A 23092-nucleotide genomic window follows, 5' to 3' on the forward strand; every position below is an offset into this window, starting at 1 on the left:
CAACATACAATTTAATTTCTTACTCTCATTATTGACTGTTGCAGTTTCTCTAAGTGATTTGGTTGTTTTAGTCTCCTTCCTCAACAGAGTGTCGCCCTCTAGTGTCTAAACACACACACTGTCTTATTCTGTGTAGTTTCACTGAGAGCAGAGCTCAGAGGTAAAATGCTGTCTGTCACAGATCTGAGTTATTTCCTGCTCTGGGATCAGATTTTAGCCTTTTATTTATTTATAAGATGTCATTAACTTGTGAAGGCTCATGATAATTAGCGCCAGGAAAACCATGAAAATACGACAATGTGTGTAACTTTTTAACTAACATAATTATTACTTATTCTGAATGAGATTCACCAGTACTTTTACAAAAACTCTTAAATTAAAATGTTCCAAAATTATTTACAAGGATAAATCTATTGAACATGTGTTTTTAAAGATGTAGATGTTAAACACCATGTTGAGCAAATGGAAAGTACTATATCACCGGAAGTGAGAAGGGATTTCCCGACTGAGAAAATTAATTTAACGGCCGCCTGAAGTCGGAACAACAACTCGGAAAAGCAGAGAACATTTTAGCACTTTTTCAGCACACTTTGACGACAATGTTAATGACAGTTCAGCGTTCATGTTGTTTCCACTTTACCATGTAAAAGCACATGAACCCACCGAGAGCGACTTCACAACACGCGATCATACAAGGAGCACTTGAACGCAACGTCCACATTCAGCACTCTGTTAACGAGTCCAGTAACTTTGGTTTTAAGTAATTTATCTAACATGTTGCAGTTGAAAGCTCTGGAGCTTCTGTTCTTCTGGTTCTGCCTGCTGACTGTGTCTGGAATAACTCCTGGACACATGGATACAAACGGTAAGAAAGCTAATGCGTAACTTTAAAGGTAATGATAACACAACATTTGGTCAAGCGACAGACACCGGTACTGCTTCATTAGGTGTTCATTATTAATTTGGGAGCTGTCATGCGGACTGTTGTTTAATGGCCACCAAGAGGTTTCCATGAACTAAATATTTATTTCATTCCCACTGCAGAGTTGTGGTTTTAAGAAGTTACATTTCAGACGTCGTTTCATTCTGTGTAGCGACTGTTTATGTCGTGCGGCTCCTTCTCTGAACAACCAGGTGACTCCTGAAATCCACTGACGCCAGGAATCAACAGCAGTGTCCCCCAGATTCATTCAGGAGCGGCTGATGTTTGATTGTCTGAGCGGCAGAAAGTGACGGTGAACGCGAGCAGAGGAAAATTACAGGGTGCCGGCTGCGGCTGCGGCTCAGGAGGTAGAGCGGGTTGGCCGTTATTCGGAAGGTCGGCGGTTCAATCCCTGGCTCCCCCTGGTTGCGTGTCGAAGTGTCCTTGTCCTGTTCCGCCAGTGTATGAATGTGTTTGACTGGTGAATGCAGATGTAGTGTATGAGTGGTCGAAAAGACTTGAAAGGCGCTATACAAGTACGGAGCATTTACATTTACAGGGTTTCAGTTTCTCAAGACCAAGAGTGATGCCGCTTACTGCTTACTGCAATGTCTACGCTTAATATGCCGACTGCTCAACACTATGCAACTTCACGTTGTGTTTACTACGTCATCACGCAGATGAAGTTGCTCCAGAGGCGTGTGAGCTCTGGTCGCTCTGGATGAAACTAAATGAGTAAATGTAAATACATACATGAGAAAGAAACTAGTAATTTTAAACTAAAGAGGAGACGATTCTTTATGATTATTGTGCAAATGAAATGCTTGGTAATTAAGGGAGGTGGTTCTCATGTTGCCTATTTTCATATTAATTTCTACAGATAAGCTAAAGAAGTTTTACATTGAGACACAAAAGGCAAACATGAACTATCTTATCTACAATGATTATGAGGTCATATTAACAGGGTTTTCCTGCCGTTAAAGGCTTGATGTGGGGCCCAAAACAGCTTGGGTGCTGTGTCATGAATGTAAAATCACTGTGGAGAGAGGATGGAAAATAAAACTAAATAACTTCTCCAAAATCTATTGGTTATAGTTCCTCCCCAGACAAATTATTTAGCAAGTTTAGTCATTAAGCTTTCTGGTTGTTGTTGTTTATTTATTGGACAAAGTCAAATTTTAGATGTGCATCACTTGCTCATGGACACAACAGCACTGCAGCTGAAGTTTTGTATTGGGGTTACTGACTGTGTTGTAAGACTGCAAATACACTGAAGCAGTGATCACTACATACATTTTAAACTCAGTATCATGGGCTTCATCTGTAAAGAGATCACTGTAGTTACTGAGGTTGGATTTGTCATCAATAACTACTGTATCTAAGGTGGCAGACGCCTTTATCCAAATCGACTTACATCTGAGGAACAACATAGAAGCATCCGGTCAGAGAGATCTACAAGCAACACTAGATGTTAGTAAGAGATATTAAAGCATACGGTGTCACTGGGGTAAATACCTGTGGGAAGCAATAGGAGTTAACAAATGGTGCCGTCAAGACAAGCACATGTTAAGGAGAGAGATGAAGAAGAAGTGCAGGCTGGATGTTAGCGGCTCAGAGGAAGTGTTCTTGAAAGAGGTGACTTTAAGACAACATTTAAATGTGATGTGGATGCAAATCTATGTCCTGATGTAAATGACAAAACATATGTTTTGTTTATCACCACTAAGTTACTTTATTTGAACTTGTTTGACTTTTTGCCTTTGTGGAAAAAAGAATCTTTCTTCTAGTATTTGTAGTTCATGAAAAAACATTGTGCTCAAACAAAAGTGCATCCATCCAAAGTTAGTTTGTGTGCGTTTTGTTTTCCGTGAGCTAAATTTTGACTGAATAAAAGGGGTTTTGTTTCTTTTCATTAGTTTTTCATTTAGACACTTTCTGATTTGTTGTTTGTATGAAGAGTTAAGAGAAAACAACACTTTGCAGTTTTGGTGTTTGTCACCTGTTCTTAAAACCAGGCTTTTGTTTCTAGCAGAGCATCAAAGTAATGAAGAAAACTGTGATCTGAATATGTCTTCATTTCTGCTGTAATCTATTATGATATTTAATAATAGGCAAAATCCAAACGCACAATATCAAACTTGGCTCACACTGAGCCCTCAGTCTAAAACCAAACCAAAACAACTCTCCAACACTGTCTTTGTGATTCATCAGGGCCTTTTTTCAGAGACCAAGATCAGATAAACCCTAGATCAGTACGCCGGCAACTTACGCTGTGAACACCTCCTCCTTGGGGAGATCAAGATTTCTCTCTGACTCCTCCCCTCCAGTTTAATTAATTCATTCACACTGTCGATGTCAAAGCACATCTGAACCCATTTAGATGCAGATGTTTAGTCTTTAGAAACATCGAAATCCCGGTCAGATATAATTGTTGAACGCAAACATGATCTTAAACATGAGCGCTTTTATGATCAATCTGTCATCGATTTATGGACAGAGACTCTCCGGACATCGTTCAGAATAAAATCTACAGGCTGCACTGTCCTGTATTACACTCAATGTGTTTTAACAGCATTTCATTAAACACCAAAGGAGCAAGATTTTTTTTATCTGGCATTTATCTAAAACTTTACAGTCAGTTTGAAGCTGGACACATTTCCACTGCAAAAATAATTAATACTGAGTTTGACTGAACTAATTCTGATCGACTTTTCTGGAACAGAGTTTCCCACCTCAGGCTCAATCAGCTCAGAGTTTGTTGAACCTGCTTTCTGAAACAGCCCTACTGTCTAATGTCAGCCTACATACGGCAACATGTGAACAACATGTGAATGGGGAGTACTCATCTTGTCACAAGATCTCTGACGTAATTGCTGACGTAACCTGCACTCTGCGCATGCGTTGGCGTCTGTAGCCACCTGTCGGAAGCTCCGTCTTAAACCGAACTCTTATCCAGTTTTAATCCACTCTTTTTCGTTACATTTTTTATATCCTTTTTATTTAACTTAAGTTTTACGTGGGTTAAGAATTTTAGTCATCTGACATGGATTTTAAGCTAGATGACCGTAAAAACGCGATCAACGCTACTGATCGCAACAAAGCTCCGGTGACTATGCTAGCCGAGATAACTCTGCCCCATGAGGACTTTACACTCCTTAAGAAAGCGAACAAGAAGATTGCTGACCTTATGGAAGACATCCGACGACTTTCAGAGGAACTCAAAGAGAAAGATTCCCTGCTGACTGGCTTTATGGATGTAGCTTCAGTACAAGCCAAACAGATCTCTTAGCACAACCGCTAACATCCAGGACACCGTGTTTTGGGACCCCTCTAGTCTTCCCAGGCTTTCATCCTGCTCGACTCCGAAGCATCAGTCAACCTGGGCTGAAGTGGTGGTCCGTGGCTGCAAGAGAGGCTCGGATGGGGCTGCCTCTCCTCCGCACATCGGCCTCTCCAACCGCTATGCAGCCTTGTCTAACGACACTCCGGTCCATCCAGCTGATGCACCTGCGGCTTCGAGTCTCCCTGATACGGATACCTGCCGACACTGTTGCATCTCCTCCACCGGCTACATCTCCTGCACTGGGCCGCCGGTCAAAAACCTCCGCTTCCCGACGTAGGATCCTGAAGGAGGCTGTGCTCAGACGCTCCGGAGGCCGTCTCTACCCTGCACCGTCGGGTAGCCCTTCTCTCCGGTCTGTTACTGCTACTCCAACACAACACTCGGCAGCTCACACACTCCATCCTCAGTCCGCACGCAGTGTTGAAGCAGATTCTGCTCAGTCCTGCTCTGGAACCCCACAACAGGCATCTCCTCGTCCTCTTTTCTCCCCAACCACACTAATAATTGGTGACTCCATAACCAGAAACATCCGTTTCTTTAACGCTACCACTCGCTGCTTCCCCGGTGCCACCACAGCTGACATTTTAAAAAAACTCCAGGACCTGATGCCGTCGCTCCCGTCCTCCATCACAAGAGTGATAGTCCATGTGGGAACAAATGACACAGCTCTTCAGCAGTCTGAGCTGACAAAATCAGATTTTAACCGTCTTTTTAACTTTTTAAAGCAGTGTGGAAAGTCCGTTTTTATCTCTGGTCCCATTCCCACAGTCGGTCGCGGTGCTGGCCGCTTCAGTAGACTCCTTGGCCTCCACGACTGGCTCCAGTCCGCCTGCAGGGCTCACCGTGTGTGTTATGTGGATAATTTTAATATTTTCTGGCAAAGAATGTCTCTTATTAAGACAGACGGACTTCACCCAAACAAACGGGGCTCAGAAATGTTAGCTGCTCACATACAGCATGTGGTGCGGTCCACACATGACTTACGTGAATGACTAATCATTCATGCAGCACACCTGGACACACCACCGCTCACTGAACAGATCTCTGCCTCACTGCCACAAACAACTGTCTCCACCTGCTGGCATGTAAAGCCGTCTGCTCCCAGCGCTGTTCCAAAGACTTCTATTCCTGTCATCATCACGCATAGACCAGTAAACCGAAATGTGCACATCCCACACAGAAATATTAGTAATCTCTTAAGGATTAGGACAACTGCACCAACTCCAGCACCCAGAACAAACTCATTTAAAATGGCTCTCTTCAATGTGAGATCACTTTCAAGTAAGACTTTTATCTTAAATGATTTTATCTTGTCTGCAAATCTAGATTTTATGTTTTTAACTGAATCCTGGTTGCAAATGAATGACTATAGCCAGCTATCTGAACTGTGTCCGCCTCAATATGATTGTTTTAGTCAACCGAGGGTCAGTGGTCGTGGTGGTGGGCTAGTGAGCATGTCAATTTTAAATGTGTCAAGTATGCTGTGATGAATTTAACTCCTTTGAAGTTCTCACTCTTAAAGTTGGAGGGCTGCAACCTATCATATTTGTTATAATTTATCGCCCCCCAAAACCGCCTGGAGGATTTTTATCAGAACTTCCTGAATTTTTATCTACTCTGGTTTTAAATTATGACAGAATTGTTCTTTGTGGCGATTTTAATATTCATGTTGATGACCCCAACAATGTTAATGCAACTGACTTTTTAAATATGGCCACTTCTTTTAACTTCAAACAACATGTCAAAGGACAAACACATAACCGTGGTCATACACTGGACTTGGTTTTTACCCTGGGTGTCAGCATTTCCTCTGTGAAATTAGTGGACATGACCATATCTGACCACAGATGTATTGTTTTTAGCTGCGATTCGCCTGTTACTCATGCCGCCTCACCAAGCCGTGTGTTGTCGCATCTTTAATGAACAAAGTGTTTCAAAGTTTTGCGCATTCTTTCAGAGCCAAAGCTAAAACCTGTCTGATTCCAACACCAACAATCTGGTCGATCACTTCAATCATATCTGCTTGTCGTCACTAAATATTACTGCTCCTCTAAAGGTTAGGCCTACGTCTAAAGCTAGTAAGCAACCCTGGATAAATGACAGCATTCGCAGCCTAAAAAGGGAATGCATGGAAAAAATCCAGTCTCCAAGTCCATTACCTCAGTCTGAAGGATTTATTAATTAAAGTTAATTAATAAATCCTTAATAAATCTCGCATCCTTAACCATGTTATTGTAGTTCTACAATAACATGGTTAAGGATGCGAGAACACACTATTTTTCTGAACTCATTACTACACATAAACACAATCCCAGGTTTCTGTTTAAGACTGTGGATCAGCTGGTAAACCCAACCCCTCCTTGTGCCTCAGCTGGAAGTAATGATGACTGTGAATTGTTTTTATCTTATTTTACCAATAAGGTGGTGTCAATCAGAGCCTCTATTACCCCCGTGGCTCTTACTCAGAGGTTCCTCACCAGCAACAAGAGATTTTAACCAGTTTTATCACATCGACTTGTCTGAGCTTTTAAAAACAGTATCACAAATGAGAGTGTCCTCCAGCCCACTTGATATAATACCTACAAAGTTTTTACTGAAAGTAATAGATTCTGTTGGGCCCCATTTGATCTCTGTTTTCAACAGCTCCCTATCTACTGGTTGTGTCCCTGATTATTTTAAAACGGCTTGCGTGAACCCACTTTTAAAGAAACCTGGTTTAGATCCCTCCCTCCCACATAATTTTAGACCAATTTCAAAAATGCCTTTTATTGCAAAGATTCTAGAAAGAATTGTGTCCAAACAGCTGCTCACTGTGCTGGAAAATAACAAATATTTGAAAAGTTTCAGTCTGGTTTCAGGAAGTACCGCAGCACTGAGACTGCCCTGCTTAAAGTCACCAATGACCTTTTAATGTCTGCTGATGAAGGCATGTGCTCAGTCCTTGTACTCCTGGACCTTAGCGCTGCTTTTGACACCATTGATCACAACATCATGTTAGACAGACTGAGGCACTGGGTGGGGATCTCTGGTACTGCCCTAGAATGGTTTTCATCCTACCTGTCAAATAGGAAGTTTTGCGCGTCTGTAAACAACTATGTCTCTTCGTTCTGTCCAGTTAAATATGGTGTGCCTCAGGGGTCGGTCTTAGGGCCCATTTTGTTTTCCTTGTATCTGCTTCCCCTTGGACATATTATCCATAAACATGGCATTTCTTTTCATATTTATGCTGATGACACACAAATATACTTGCCCGTCAGATCCACAGACCCTGGAATGCTGAGTTCACTTAACAACTGCCTTTGTGAAGTTAAAAAATGGATGTCAAATAATTTCCTCCAGCTGAACTCAGACAAAACAGAAATCCTGGTCATCGGGTCTCAGCAGATGGCAAATCAAATACTGCCATCTGCTGGTTCCCTAGTAAATCACATTAAGCCTGTGGCAAAGAACCTTGGTGTTTGGTTTGATAGTAATTTAAATTTCGAGCAGCACACCACAAAGCAACTTAGAAATATAGCAAAAATTCGATCTATGTTAACTTTTAAGGACACCGAGACCATTTTACACGCCTTCATCTCATCACGCCTGGATTATTGCAACAGCCTTTTCACCTGTTTAACCCAAAAATCTATTGATCGACTCCAGACTGTCCAGAACTCAGCTGCCAGGCTTTTAACCAGAACAAAGAAATATGACCACATTACTCCTATTTTAGCTTCATTACACTGGCTCCCAGTATGTTTTAGAATTGACTTTAAAATTCTATTGATCACTTTTAAAGCTCTTCATGGCCTCTCGCCTTGTTATATTTCTGACCTTTTAGTCCCATACGCACCAGCACGTACCTTGAGATCCTCGGGCAGAGGTCTGTTGTCTGTTCCAGAGTCTCGACTGAAAACTAAAGGGGACAGAGCGTTTGCTGTCAGGGCCCCGAGGCTCTGGAACAGCCTGCCCGAGGAAATCAGGTCGGCTGAGTCAGTGAACTCTTTTAAGTCCCTTCTTAAAACATACTTTTATAGGAGAGCCTTTCCCGATCTAATTTGACTTTATTTTATCCCTTTTATTTTATTCTATTTTACTAATTTTATATTTATCTTAAACGTGTATTGTAGTCTTTTCAATGTTTTCTTGCTTATATCTTGTATTGTCTTTTGGGTATTATTGTCTTTACACTTGTTAAAGCACTTTGTAACTTGTTTTTGAAAAGTGCTCTACAAATAAAGATTATTATTATTATTATTATTAAATATTCTTAAATGACGCCAACATGAAAAATCTCCATAAATAATGTGCCGACTAACTAACGTGTTTATAAACTGGTGTTTCAGAGTCATTGAGGTGACATGTAAATGTGTTATCTGATGTTCTGTCTGAACCTGATTGATCTCTATTTGAACAGAATGACTAAAATAATCTTCTTCTTTCAGGGTCGGGTGACGTCAGAGTGGTTGTGGAAGAAGGAAGTGACGCAATTTTACCCTGTTCCCTCAGCACCAAGGAGAACGCAGAGGAGAAACTCTTTGACTGGAAGAAAGATGGTCCGAAGGAGGTTTTCTTTTATGATGGAGGCCTTCATTACAACAACGGCCGTCCAGGTCAAGATCATCAGTTCAAAGGTCGCGTCTCACATTTTCAAGAAGAACTGAAGTACGGCAACGCCTCCATCATCATCAGAAATACGAAGGTGACCGACTGTGGAAACTACAGCTGTGATTTTCCACATCTTCAGCCAAGACAGATATTCAACATTCAGCTACTTGTTGGTGAGTGTTTTCATTAAAGGGGTGTTATGTAGTTTTCAGCGACCACTAGCGGTGCAGTTTTTAGAGTGCAACCAGGCGTGTGCTCGAACTCAAGAGCGAGCAAACTCTGACACAGAAAGAGCAAAACACCAGGAGACACTTTCACCTGAGTATCAGTAAAATTACTAAAAATCTAAACTGAACGTTACGAAGCAAACAACAGTAGAGCCGTGCTAAAGTAGCTGGCTGCTCCTGCCTTGCATCAAGGCCGGTATAAACATCTCGTTCAGTCTGACGGGCTACAGCACATAACACTTTTTAAAAATCTTTTTTATCCTTACATGGAGTTTGTGCTGGGAGCCTGTTGTTTTGTGGTGTTAGTGGACTCGTTAGCTGCGTTGTTGTCACTGTGGTTGGAGAGAGGTTCAGGAGCCCGACCGTGGCTGTTGCAAGCAACAGAGAAAAGAGGCGTGTGCTTCATTTCTAAGTGATGTTAGAGCCCACTGACAAAAAGGCTGAACAAATTTAATGTAGTGATAAATTATTTCATTGAAAAACTACATACAGCCCCTTGAAACAGTTAATCTATATTGTTCCTCCAGATGTCCAGCTGTGTTTTCAGGTTTGGTTTGACTCCAGCTGTTCTTCCTCGTCTGTTCAGTCTTCTTTTTAAACCACCGACAACGAGGAACACCTTGAAAGTACGACTTTAATCACATATCAGCAGTTTAATGTTGACAGCTGAGAATTTAACGGGCGTGTTTTTACTATTTGCAGTAACGTAGCTTGTTTCTCATTTCACCGTTTTAATTATTCTCAACATCAGACTATATCTGTATAAACAGTGTTGTCTAATTTTATATCTCCTCTGAAATTATACCGATATACCTGGCAGCCCTACTTTGAAGTTATGATGAATCTCAGTTTTAAATTCAACTCTGTGGTAAAGTTTAAGGCCTCAGTAAGTCAGACACAGTTGAGACATCTGCCCTCTGTAGCTCCTGTACTTTCAGCCTGTGATGCTCTTTGTAACATTTACCTGACGTCTTTTTCTCCTTCTCCCCTTTTCTTCCTTTACCTCTACTTGTTCTTTTCTTTCTTAACTATAATCAGACATGCTAGTTGTCCTCTTCCTGCTTTACCTCTCCTTGGCCTGCCTGATCTTTGTCTCCACATCATGTCAGAACTGAGCCTCTGCTTCTTCTGACTGCTCTGCATCTGATCTCAGGTGACTTAACTGCTTCTGTTCAGTGCTCTACTTTAACTACTTTTGAGTTTTCTTCAACAAAATGCATATGATTACATTTACATAAACTCTAATTCATCCTCAGCCAAATGTTTTGTTAATTTGACAAAAAAACAACAACAACAACCTGGAAAAACTAAATCTTGTAATTGAACATTTAGGTATTTATCTTTATCATGTAATCTAAATCAAAATAAGTGTTAAGTGTTTTGTTTTGAGTTTAAATAAAATGTTGATTTAATTCTGGAATTATTTTGAATAAATTATTAACAAATAAATCAGACAATGTAAAAGCAATTTATTGATATTCCCAAAGTTATGGTCTTGACTGGTCTTGAAATAAAATCCCGATGTTCACGAGGGTGTAACGGTTTTGAAACGGAGACCAAAATCGTGACATCAAAGTCCACGGTCTCGTGTCGTGGATCCAAGAAACAGAACCGCGACACACCCTCTCCGCAGACTGTAGAACACAATGCAACTGTGGGTGGCGGCGGCCGGTGGAGGGTGGGCTCTGTAGCGGTGTTTATTTTTTTTATGTTAATATTCTCTTTCAGATCTCACCTTCAGAAACCGTTTAAACGAAATCACAGGTGCGTCACTGATCTGTACATGTGTGCTACAACTCTCTGGGCCTCAGTATCATTAAAACGTTTGACGCAGGACCTTCATGTTGACTAACCATCACAGCAGGTTCTGCACATTTGGATGTTACTGATCTCTACATCTGCTTTGTTTATTGGCTGCTTTTGAGACACAAACACACCTGCTGCTGTTTTCTCAGAGGCACTTGTAGGTAAACTACCTGTAGCCACCAGCAACACTGTCAGACTGATCAGTGGAAGCTGATGTTGAAGGTGTTGTGTTGGCTTGGTTCATTATGATAAAGGACAATGTCTGCGTTAACGTGTTCTGTCAAACGTCTTGAATATTACCCAGCTCTAAGGTCACTAAGTTGTAGCACACACGCTGCAGATGTAGAGATCAGTGACGTCAGTCAAGAGTCACTGTTACTTTCTCCTGATCTGTCTTTAAGTTTGAAACCCTGAGATTTATATTTGAATGGAAACTACATTTGTAGTGTTCTGTTTACATGATTTTCTTATTACTGTGTTCACAGGTGCAGCTGCAGAGCCGTCCATCACGATAGTTAACATCACAGAGTTTGGGGTCCTGCTGCAGTGTGACGTTAGAGGTGCTTTTCCTAAACCTACAGTAGAGTGGCAGGACGGTGCTGGAAACAAACTTACTGCTGAAGAGACACAGGTCTCAGAAAGAGAAGGTCACTTCTACATCACCCTCCAAACCACTGTGACCAAGACCAAAACCAACCGCTTCTATTGTGTAGTCCAGCAGGACGACATCGGTCATATAATCAGTAGTAACATCGCTTTGCCAGGTGAGATTCATTTTAGTGGTTTTATCTGAAAATAGTTGTTGATGTTTATATAGTGTTATTTTAATGTTCATAGATTTTAGCAGCATGGCCGCCTCAGTAGTAGTTCTGTGTAGGTAATAACCAGTGTGCTGTACATGAGATACAGTTTACATTCTGAGTGTGACTCTAGGTTTTGTTGTGTGTTTCAGAGAAACTGTTTGAGGACACGTGCAGCAGAGGGGACGTCACAGGATGGTTGGGTGGAATTTTTTTGGGAGCTGTAATTGTTGCTGCAGTTCAAGGTTTTCTTGTAGCTACAAAGATCATCACAGTACGCTGTAATAAAGGTCAGTTTATATAATGGATTCTATCAACATAACAGATACAGAAACCATCTCATGTCACAATGTTCTTTCTTCAATGTTCTTTTTTATTAAATTGATTGATTTGCTTTTATTGGACAGGAGCAGCTGATGAGAAACAGAAAAATGGGAAGAAAAACAAAAGAGTGGAGGAATCAAACCTGCAGGCTCCACCAGGTGAGTTACTGGGCGCCCCTTACGTTTGGTATTTACATTAATAAAAAAAAAATCCACTAAGCTTCATTTATTTATTTATGAGGCCTCTGGTTCACATTGTGATTGTTAAAAAATATAAAGCAAGCTTTAAATACATAACTGTCCATTAAATGGATGTTTTTGACAGTTTCTTTAACAAATGTTTGAATATCAAATTCAAATTAGCTTTATTGGCATGAATGTGTAGCAACAATATTACCAAAGCTGCATATAAAGCACATAAGGACAATTAATTTCATATATATATATAAGGAAATAAAACAGCAAAAGTTGTTTGTGTGTGTTAATACCAAGTAAAATAATAATAAAAAATATATCATATAAACATTCTGTAAAAATAAATATAAAAAAAGTAAATAAGTAAAACAATAAGCCTGTGTTAGAAAATTAAAGTAATATATTAAAATAAATAAAGTGTGTTATTATAATATACTAAAATTTTTTAATAAAACTGTAAATTTGTATATTAATAGACAATAAAAAATTATTTCATTTAAATAAAATTTAAAAAATCAGTATCAAATGTGAGACTAAAATCTCAACAATTACTAAAATATCACACAATCAAAATAATAATTTACAATTATTTATTAGTCTAAGTTTATATCATTCACTTCTTGTTTTTCCATTTTGTCTCTGGAAACATTTGAAAGTAAAAGTCCTGAATATTCTGCCTGTCTGCTGATACTGACCACCATTTAAATGATTTGATTATTTGTAAAAAACTGTCTGTGCTGTTAAAACCGAATTATTTCCAAGAAACTTCATGTGATTTTGTAGGTGTTACGCTGAAAGTAGCCTATAATATTGTGAAAACATCAACCTACATTACCTCATTAACAGGTTATTGTTCCATTAATGTCGCCATGTTACCAATTATAATCCAAATATTGTTCATGTAACAATTTTATTGTTAGGTACCACATTTTCATCAAAACATAACTAATACTAAAGAACTTTTGCTTTGTTGCAATCTTTAATGTGTTTCCCCATTATTACCCTTTGTTTGTTAACCTTTTTGCCCTGTTACTGTATTTTTTGCCTAAAACCACCCAGATAAATCAGACGCTGGACGATTAATTACAAAGTAACCGAAATTCAATTTAATCAACGTAATTTCCCCTTGTTGGTTATTTCGTTTTTTTAATCCTATTAATATTTCCCCACAGTTTGTGTTCACGTACTTTCCTCTAAAAAACATACTACAGCATGTGTAGTCATGTGACTTCACCCCATTTAGTTAGTTTTGGTGTCACAATGGTTTTACATTCATGGCACAGTACCAAGCTGTTTTAAACCTCACGTCTTAAGCAGGGAAAACCCTGTTAATGACCTCAGAGTCATTAGAGATAGGATTGTTCATTTTTGGCATTTGTCTTAATTTACTGCTTTTTTTTTAATGTTTTTGTTGTTTTGTTTTTGTTGATACCAACTAAACCAAATAATAGGCAACATGAGAACCACCTCCCCTCTGTTTAATTACCAAGCATCTCATTAGTACATTAAATTCAAAAGAATCGTCCTCATCAGCTTAAAGGACTACTTTTTATCCATCATTTGTTTTACTAACCTCAGCTCTTCTATGGTCACTGCGGTCCATTCTTTTCCTGTCCAGAAACCAGATATATAATTTCAGTAGGATGTTCAGTATGTGTACATGACAGAGCTGTAACCTGACAACTTCCTGCTAATCTTTTCCTCTGCTAACTTTCACCATCACTTTCTGCTGCTGACTCTCACACTCATTTCACTGCCCTTTAAAAAAATAAAAACTTCCTGCTCTTACAGCAGCACCTGTCATGTAGACGTCCTTTGATGAATGAGGAGAGGCAGCCAGCAGAGCGTTGAGTGTTACCCTGCTTGCTCAGTGTGCAGGTGAAAATCATTAGTTGCACATTGATATTAATCATAAATGTTAGTAGCACCAAATACAGGGGGGACATTCTTTGTCGTAGCACCACAGAGTCTCCGCCGCTGCACTCCCGACTTCCGTCAACATTACGTATCAGTTAGCAAAAAACGACTTATGACATTCATGAATTACCTTTAATAGTATATTTGATATATTTAACATTAATAGTATTTAATAGAGCATATCGACAGCACAAACCTGGTCAGTGAACTATGAGGACAAACAAAACAAAAGTTCATTAATCGTAATCGAGGTAAAATATTTAATTGTGATTTTAGGTCAAATCTTCCAGCCCTAGATACACCCATTGTTAATACCAAGCTATTACTTTATCTTTAAAATAAAAATGTTCCCAAGTTATTACCAACCTATAATGTAACGTGCTACCAAGTTTTCTTACTCTGAGGTCAGATTTGTCCTTTTGCCAAAACCTTCTCTGGTTCCAGCTCCAACAATAGTTGCAGGTTGACTGTTATACATGACTTAATCATAATCTATGAACAAAAAGGATGCAAGTACATTTCTTAGTTGTAATAATGCTTCTTGGCAGTAAATCTTACAGCAGTGGAAAACCTGTTTATGTCCCTTTTTAAATGGTGTCACATTTGTAAGAAACGTGCATTTGTGTGATGAGCAGCAGAGCGGAGTGTGTGAGTTACACCATTTAAAAAGGACATAAGCAGGTTTTCCACTGCTGTAAGATTTACTTCCAAGAAGCATTATTACATCAAAGAAACACTCCAAACACAAATGTTCTTACTTTCTGTGTGTAGTTTATATTCTGCAGGTGGAGATCCATAAACTGTCGGCTCTGTGTCTCCCAGCTGTGATTGATCATTTGTGTGTATTATATAAAGTTGACTTTATGTAATGTCTACTTTTCTTTTCTGCAGGTTCTCGTGCCCAGGAAAACGGTTTTTGTAGAGCTCATTCAGAGGAGGTGTAAAGGTGTGTGTGAATGTACTGAATCATGTAGATTAGTCCAATGCTGTTTTTTTTTATACATGCTGTATATACTGTAAATTGTAAATATGTAATCTAACAGATCTTTGTGAAACGTGTTATGGTCAGTTTTTGGTTACACAGAGGGGTTTTGACCAAATACATTTTTACATAAAGCAGCTCAACAACGTTACAATAGCAGCGTTATTCAATTGGTCCAGATTTTAAATCCAGGAAATGTACATGGGCCAAACATTTTCAGCTGCCTATTTAAAACCGTTTTGAAACTTTTTGAAATGACACATTAACTAATGGAAATTAATGTTTACAAAATTGAAAATAAAAAGTACTTGCCAGTCCAGTCAGGATTAAAGGGAGGGGTTTCATTGTTTTTCATCATGACAGACAATCACTAGAGCACTTCTCTAACTTAAATGTACATTTTACAGCAGGGAAAATGTTTTTTAATCGAAATGACCAACATTTCTGCAGGTTATGAGTTCACAATGGCAACTATAAAAGATGATTTGTTTGAAAAGACAGAAGAGAAATGTTATTTATTTGTATTTAATAGGAAATAATCCTTTTATATAATGAGCCACATATTTATTTATAGATAATCAGTGATTTTACATATGAATGTAATTTAAAAAGCAGATGTACACACAGTAATTCTTCTGTTCAAAATGAGACAGATGTAGTTTGTTATTGACTAAATACATAAAACAGTTGGGTTCTCACTGATTTTACAGAATCAGATTTACAATTGTATACAAAAAAATGCAAACTGCTATAAAAAGTTACAAAACTTTAATGGTGAAAAAAAAATGTGAGACTTTTTCTCCTGATGAGAAATAGTCACGTTTTAATCTCGTCTCCTATCATGTATCTGTATGCTGGGCCACACAGGGGTTGCTTGCTAAATGCCAGTTAAATAGGTCGTATCAACAAAGATGTAAAAAGTTTCACAAAGATTATTTTATTACTGGATTCTGTATAGATTTTTTACTCTTACGTCTCCATTTTATTTCTGAACCTTGTTTGTTGCTTTTGTTTTACTTTGTTGTCAAAATGTAATTATCCACTGGAAAAATATAATAAATATAATATAAATAATCTTGATGTGCAATTGTTGTTTGTGTACAGCTGTGGTTATAGTACTTGCTTTTATTTTCTATAGTTCCAAAGCAAAAATCTTTAAAAAGTTTTAAAGTTAAAATCTACTTGGCAGTAAATCAGATTATGAGCTTATTGTTTTGGGTGATGAAGCCTGGCTGTTCTCTTGAAGCAGCCGCTCCATCGTTCTTGTTTTATTTTTGCTTTTTGAGGTCTCATGGACGCTGCTGACTAAGAGAAAGTTAAATGCAATAATACATCTGTGAATTACAGGAGTATCCTACGCTGTCTTCTTCCCTGGTTTCCCCCTGGCGTTGATACTAGTGTTCATTCTGAATAGTAAACCTCAGGCTGTGTGTTAGAGATCAGTAATTCACTTGAAAGATATTTCATTAGTTAAATGGTTTAATTAGGGTTAGGGGGTGACAAATAATCGTGACTAGTCGATTAATCAAATAATTAACAGATTAGTCGACTATGAAAATAATGATTAGTTGATTAGTTTTAGAATAAAACTACTGAAAACATTCAGTCTGAAAGAATCCTCTAATCACCTGATTCAAAAGGTGACTGAATTTAAAAAGGAAGACTTGAGCTTATCACACGGAGTATGAAGCTGGTGAGGTTTTTATCTGGACTGTGGCTGATAATCGCTTTGTGCTCTCATTGTGTTAATACAGTATGTAAGTAAGTAAATGTTGTATTACAAGTTAGCAGCTGTGATTGTATTCATGTAAATATCAGTCTACACATTTGTGAATATTTATTCTGTGACTTCACATTCAACTCACGTGTGTGAATATTGTAAACAAGTTAAAATGTTCTCACATTTGGCACCCTATTTAACTTCATATTGTAAGGAGTCACCAGATAAATCTGGGGGATTGTGAGATGAATAATAGGAAAGGAAAGAAGAAAAAAAAACAATTCTGATACACAAATTACTTTTGAGTTCTCAAATACTAACTTTTTAAAGAAATGTTAGATAGTTTTACATCTTTTTGCCTCAAACAGTTTAAATGAATTCTTTACATGAACTATGTAAATACAGCAGTGGTAGAACTAAATACATTTACTTAAGTAATTTTAATTCTGAGGCTTTAATGTTATGCCATAATATGGGATTATTCTGACATATTTTAAAGAAGTTCCCCGCGTCACCCTTTACAATCATGGAACATATTAAAAGTGTTATCCCACTTATACCATAGCCACTTAAAGCTACTAAAATTAGTTGCACCACGATTACTTGTGGCATACTTAATTAGTTTAGGCGTAAAGTCATAACTAAGGCGAGTGGCCAATCAACGATCAATAATTTAGAGACAGAGTCAAAGAGAGATTGTAATTCAATGCAGAACAAATGAGAATTAATTCTTTGAAGTGTTCGAGCCTTACAGATGTGAAATTTGCCAACAAGACAACAGTTTTAGAGAATGATTGATGGGTTGTGAGTCAGTATTACAATTTAGAAACTAGACCATGTCTTCTGATATGGATGTTAAAGTGTTAAATAACAGAACAAGTTTCACAAAGGCTGTTTTTATTTCAGGGATTTTATCTCTCAACAACTGTTTGAGTAAGATCTCGAAACATTTCTGTACCCTGTATGTGCTTTGATTCATTGTCCTTAGTCTTGTTTTATTGTTGTATTGCATTTGTATTTTCTCCTCTCTCCATAAACGTGAAGTAGATGAAGCCACCATAATAGTTCTCGGATTAAAAACTGTAACGTGGCCTGTTTAAAATAATGTAGTGCCATAAAACCTCTATAAAATCTTGAGCTGTAAAATAAGATATAGGCCCCCCTTTATTAATCCTGTGTGGGGGGAAATTCAGGTTAATGGCCGAGACTGTTTTCTTTTTGTTAGAAGTCCTACTAGACTGAATACGTTGGGTATAATTTGAGCCCATCTATCTCTAGGAGCCCAAAACAAAGTCTGAATTGTTTGTATTTTTTCTGCAGCTCTTTCGATTTGGGCAAATGTGAGAATATTTGTGTCAAAGGAAAAATAATCAACGAATATTCCTCATTTAGTTTTTTCTTTTCGTCCCCGGTGTGAAAAGATCTTTGGGACGGGACTGAACTTTTGTTTTTTGTTATTGGAGTTCACTTGTTTCAGAAAAGTATGTAGAATAGCGGACTGGCCCTCAGGAGCACCAGGAGATTTCCCAATGACCTGAGGGCCGTTTTGTTCCTCCCATTGTCAACTTGAACACCATTACAGCAAGTTTTTTTTATATTTTTATAATATAGCAAGCAGGAGACTCCACACATCAGGCCCGTCTCAAGGCCTTTTCAGACGGGGAGCTACAGTTCTGCCTGGTACATTGGCTAGAAATTGAAGGATGGACGTGTTTATTTCTGTTCTGTTTGCGTTGTTGCGTTGGACACCAGAGAGCGAGTCTTCAGTTTTTTGTCGGCTGAAGGAGCTTTTTGGACTTTTGTATTACTGACTCTGATCGTTGAAGCTTATGTTCAGTGAACGTGTGTGAAGTGTTTAATGCTTTTGATATGACTGATGCTTGAAAAATAAAATAATTTAACATTAGAGCAAACTCTGTATATCTTATTCTCTAATAGCTTTTTGTGTCTAGCCTTGTACGTTTGTATATTTCTATGATTGGTTTCTCAGGTGTTTGTGAGGGTGCAGCCACAGCACCTTGAAAACTCAGTGTTCAGACAGGCTACTTGTTGGTCAAACGTTTGTATCTTGTAATGTGAATAACTTTCTTCCCAGGTGAACATAGTGGCCAAACCTATACCAAGTTCAGTACCTAGTAGGTGTAGTTTTAACATTTACCAAGCTCATTGAACTTTAAATTAGATATTATGTCCTAAAACACGTCTGTATGGGATCTTTGATTATCAAAGTTGTGCAGCCTGCAGTTTAATACGTGTTTGAAACAGTTTCAGACGTCACAAGTGAATCCAGGATCTGTGACTGTTCTTCTCTGGACCTCCATGAAGCCATCAGACCTGGTTTCTGTGTTAAATACAGAAGAAAACCAGGATATTTGTATTTTTTTTTACAGATCTCTGCAGTACACATTGGAAATGATTCCTGTAAAAAGGAACTTACAAATGTAATTTACAAATGTGTAAAAACTGTGTTGTGTGTACACATTACTCTGTATTTTTGTGGATATGATTTTACATAACACAAATAAAAATACACATTTGTGAATAGTGAAATATTTGTCAATCATAGTACACATTTGCGGATTGTCTTCTGTGGGTTACAAATATAAAAGTCCAATTAAATTTTAGGTTAATTACTAAGGTAACTTAAACTCTGTCGTGAGAGTATTCCCAAGCAATTAAAGGTGCATGCGTTTTAAGGGAAAAGACCATAACAGTCCTGTATTCCCCAAATATTACCAGTGTATGCACTCTAATTATCCACACACATTTTAGATAATCAAACAATTAACTCCTTGCATTACTGTAAATATTAACTGCATCAACCTGTAAATACGGTAAATATTCCCTTCAGTTCCCGCTACATAAATTAATAACGTAAATCACAGTTAACACATAAATTTATAAAATTATTTATCAGTAAACTGCATTTAGGCTCCTACAACTGTATTACTGATAAATGGTTTGGTAATAAATACAGAAAATGTGTTGTTTAATTTTACTTCACAGTCACATTTTAATTGAATGGGTCTTAACAAATGCCAACGCATTCTCACTCCCGACTGGTCACATATTGACGCTTGGTCAAGGCCCATTGGCGTCGCTTGTTAACGCCCTGGGTAGGCTACCCCCCCTTTTGCATCATGTTTTAACTTTTAGGGCTCGGCGGTCAAGTTAGCAACGTTAGTAACAACAAATAAGCAACGTCCGGTTAGACTTTCCAAATAAAAGACTAAGATCTAAACACTGAGCTTTCAAGGTCAAAAACTCCTGAGAAATGGCCTGCTTCAATCATAGCTCATAGCCTACAAGGCTACACCAAAAAAAAGGTTTAGCCTACACTTTATAAGAAAGAGGATGAGAAATACAGAGTTTGCTGAGATGTTCAAATGATTATCCTTATATTCAAGCATCAATCGTATCAAAACGTCACACACACATTGACTGCACTTGAACATAAGCTACAACAACACAGCAACTGAAGCGGTATGTAGTAACATGGTGGCAGTTTGTGCTGTGGAAGTTGTTCATTTGAACACAGTGTAAATAAGTTACTGCCGCTTGTCCATAGGGGACGCATTGTTGCTTGCTTGTGTTGTTTATTGTTGGTCTTTGGATATGATTTGTGAGGCAGCGGTGGATTGATTGATTGATTGATTGATTGATTGATTGAACGGCGTGGATTCTTGGATGATTTGTGGTACATTGGGAAATGGTAACAAGTGGATCAAAATCAGATGTCAATGGCTCAGAGATGGATGAACAAAAGAGAGAAATTAAACTCACTTCTAAAGCTTTGGGGGATAAAATTGAAACACTACAAAAGGAACGTAGAAAAAAGGTTCACAAAATCAAAGGTCTAATACAGACAATAAAGGATCTCATGCAAAAGGATGATAATGCCCCACAAGTACGATCTTATCTTGAGAAAATGAGTCAAATGGTGGATGAAACTTTGTTACATGAGTCTGTGATTCCCATACTTCCTGAAGAGGAACAGGAAAAACAAAATGAATTGTTTATGAACATACTAAAATGCCACAATGGATTGATGGAGGATGCAAAAGGATGGCTTTCTGAAACAGGGAGACAAACAAGCCGTACTATTGCTCATGTTGTCACAAATGATGCTCCCATATTTGTATCACAAAAGGAATCAATGCACAAGTTGGACAGGACATCAAGAGACGGTACGATCACGTCCACTGTTTCAGCACAGGAATCATCAGTCGGCAACACTGGTGACAAGCAGCAGTGACCAAAGTCAAATAATTACGGTTTTGGAAAAACAAAATGAAATAACTGCTTTATTGGTTCAGCAACAATCTCGTTCATTTCTGCCTAAGAGACCTTCAGGTTTTTGACGGTGATCCTTTGCAATATCACACCTACAGGCATCTTTTTCTGCGAGGATGTTGTAACGCCATGGAAGAGTTGAACATGCCTACCACAATGCTGACCATAGTGAAAAGGTTGCCCTACAAACATAGGGACGGATGGAGAATTGTGGCTTGTGAGTTGCAGGAAAGGCGTGGCCGGACGATTCCAACTGTACTCCACATTCATCCAAAAGACAGAGAAATTAATTTAGTGCCAACCAAAGGAGAACCTGAGACAGCAGTGGGCAGTTCTCTGATCTCTGTTCAATCCAGTGGTCTCACTGGGGCCGGGGACCAAGACCGTACACTCTCCATAGTTCCAGTTCATAAGGTGCTCTTTACCTATGCCTTCCAACGAAGGTTGAGGTCGAGGGCAACTGGACTTCTTCTGAAACGTCCAGATGCTCCAGATTCTACTTTTCTTGGATAACCATGACCTGGATGAATCTTTACAGATGTGTAGGTTTGTCTAACGCTCTCTCTCTCACAGGGGGTTCAGAGGAGCCTGAAGATGATCTGCAGTCATGTCTGTCTTTACCTCACATATTTTTTGTTGTTAGCCTCTTTAGTGGTTGTAAGGTTGCTCCTGTTGACCTGAGTCAACCATTTTTTCCTCCTCCTCCGTGTCAGCTGGGAAGCCAAACATTCGTTCTCCTTTTTCTGACCGACAGCAGCAGCATCTCCACACAGCACAATAAACCTGCTGTGGACTATTGTAAGACAGTTCACAGACACAAACCACTTAACATGCTGTTTTCTGAGTTTACTGGAGATTTATAAATGAATACATGACGATCATTGATAGTCACCTGTCTGTTCTATCTAAGTCATAAAGATTACATTAGTCTTTAAGATCAATTAACCCTGGTACCGTGGGATCACTAAAAGGAATGTTAGAAAGGTAAATCTGATCTGAATTTTAAACGTGTTTTCAAGAGGAACACTTTCCAATGTAAGGTTGGCCAAAAAATGTCCACAAGGTAGGTGACTGTAGCTGTTATTGTCAAAAATATATGTCCTCCTTTTTAAAAAATAGAAATGTAACTACATACATGTGTCACCGTGCTGTGCAAATATTGTAAATCAACGCATTTATTCTATAAATGACCAGAAATCGCTTAAAATCGCCGTTTTGTTGTTTCTCTCGCTCATTTTGAATTGCCCGCCCAGGACCTCCGGGAACTACTGTATCTGCGGTCTCCATGAACCACGTGACGATGTAGCATTTTGGACCCCCGCTGACGCGACTCTCTCTTTAAAGGGCTCTGGAGCAGCCTACACAATATAAAGGCAATGTTGCTACAGACCGAGTGAATAATGGTAGGCCTACAGATATTCATAGTAATGTCTATGATAATAATCGTAATGATAATAATAACAATAGGACTAGTAACAATAAGTGTAGCAGAGGGTGACCCGCAACCACAGATCCAGACTCCACAGCTCCAGAGCCTGAAACACCTGCAGGAAGTGATAGGAGGAGAGAGGAGAGAGACGAGAAAGCACAAGACTACCTGAAAGGGAAGAAGTCCAGTTAGTAAGAGTCTTAAAGAAATAGCTTAATCGAAATCTGACCAAAATAATTTGAATAATGAAGATTCATTGTTGCAAAAAACACACTTTTCCTCAACATTAATCCTGAATCTTAATACAATTGTTATTTATTAGATATACATATTAAAGCAGTGAGTGCAGCGGTAAAGTCAGATCCTCTTTACGCTGGGGGGAAAAGGGTAGTTCGCCCGAAAGTTGGCCGCTGTATTTAAACCCCATGCAGGTTAGGGAGCTCGATTTAGGTGTGAAGGTGACTCCGACCAGAGAAAACAAAGGTTTTAAAGAGTATTGCAGGGCAGGTTCATGAGGTGTGTAACAATTTGATTTAAAGGTATAT

At 38.6% G+C, this 23092-nt stretch overlaps 1 protein-coding gene across 2 annotated transcripts; it reads left to right on the forward strand.

The window, feature by feature from the left end:
• Positions 1–506: 506 nt before the first annotated feature.
• On the forward strand, positions 507–18731 carry LOC119886075 (butyrophilin-like protein 10). 2 transcript variants are annotated; one of them, XM_038696590.1, is made up of 8 exons: positions 507–705; positions 736–865; positions 8693–9028; positions 10811–10846; positions 11374–11652; positions 11841–11978; positions 12096–12170; positions 15015–18731. In XM_038696590.1, exons 2-8 carry the CDS (start codon positions 775–777, stop codon positions 15065–15067), a joined length of 1008 nt encoding a protein of 335 aa, XP_038552518.1. In that variant the 5' UTR covers positions 507–705; positions 736–774; the 3' UTR covers positions 15068–18731. The 2 variants fall into 2 exon arrangements, with proteins under 2 accessions (XP_038552518.1, XP_038552519.1); XM_038696591.1 differs by lacking the exon at positions 10811–10846 and having other exon boundaries at positions 509–705.
• Positions 18732–23092: the final 4361 nt, after the last annotated feature.

This window comes from Micropterus salmoides, unplaced genomic scaffold (genome assembly GCF_014851395.1).
Source record: "Micropterus salmoides isolate LMB-PRFRI ecotype aquatic unplaced genomic scaffold, ASM1485139v1 Ms_hic_scaffold_4, whole genome shotgun sequence".
Lineage (NCBI taxonomy): Eukaryota > Metazoa > Chordata > Actinopteri > Centrarchiformes > Centrarchidae > Micropterus > Micropterus salmoides.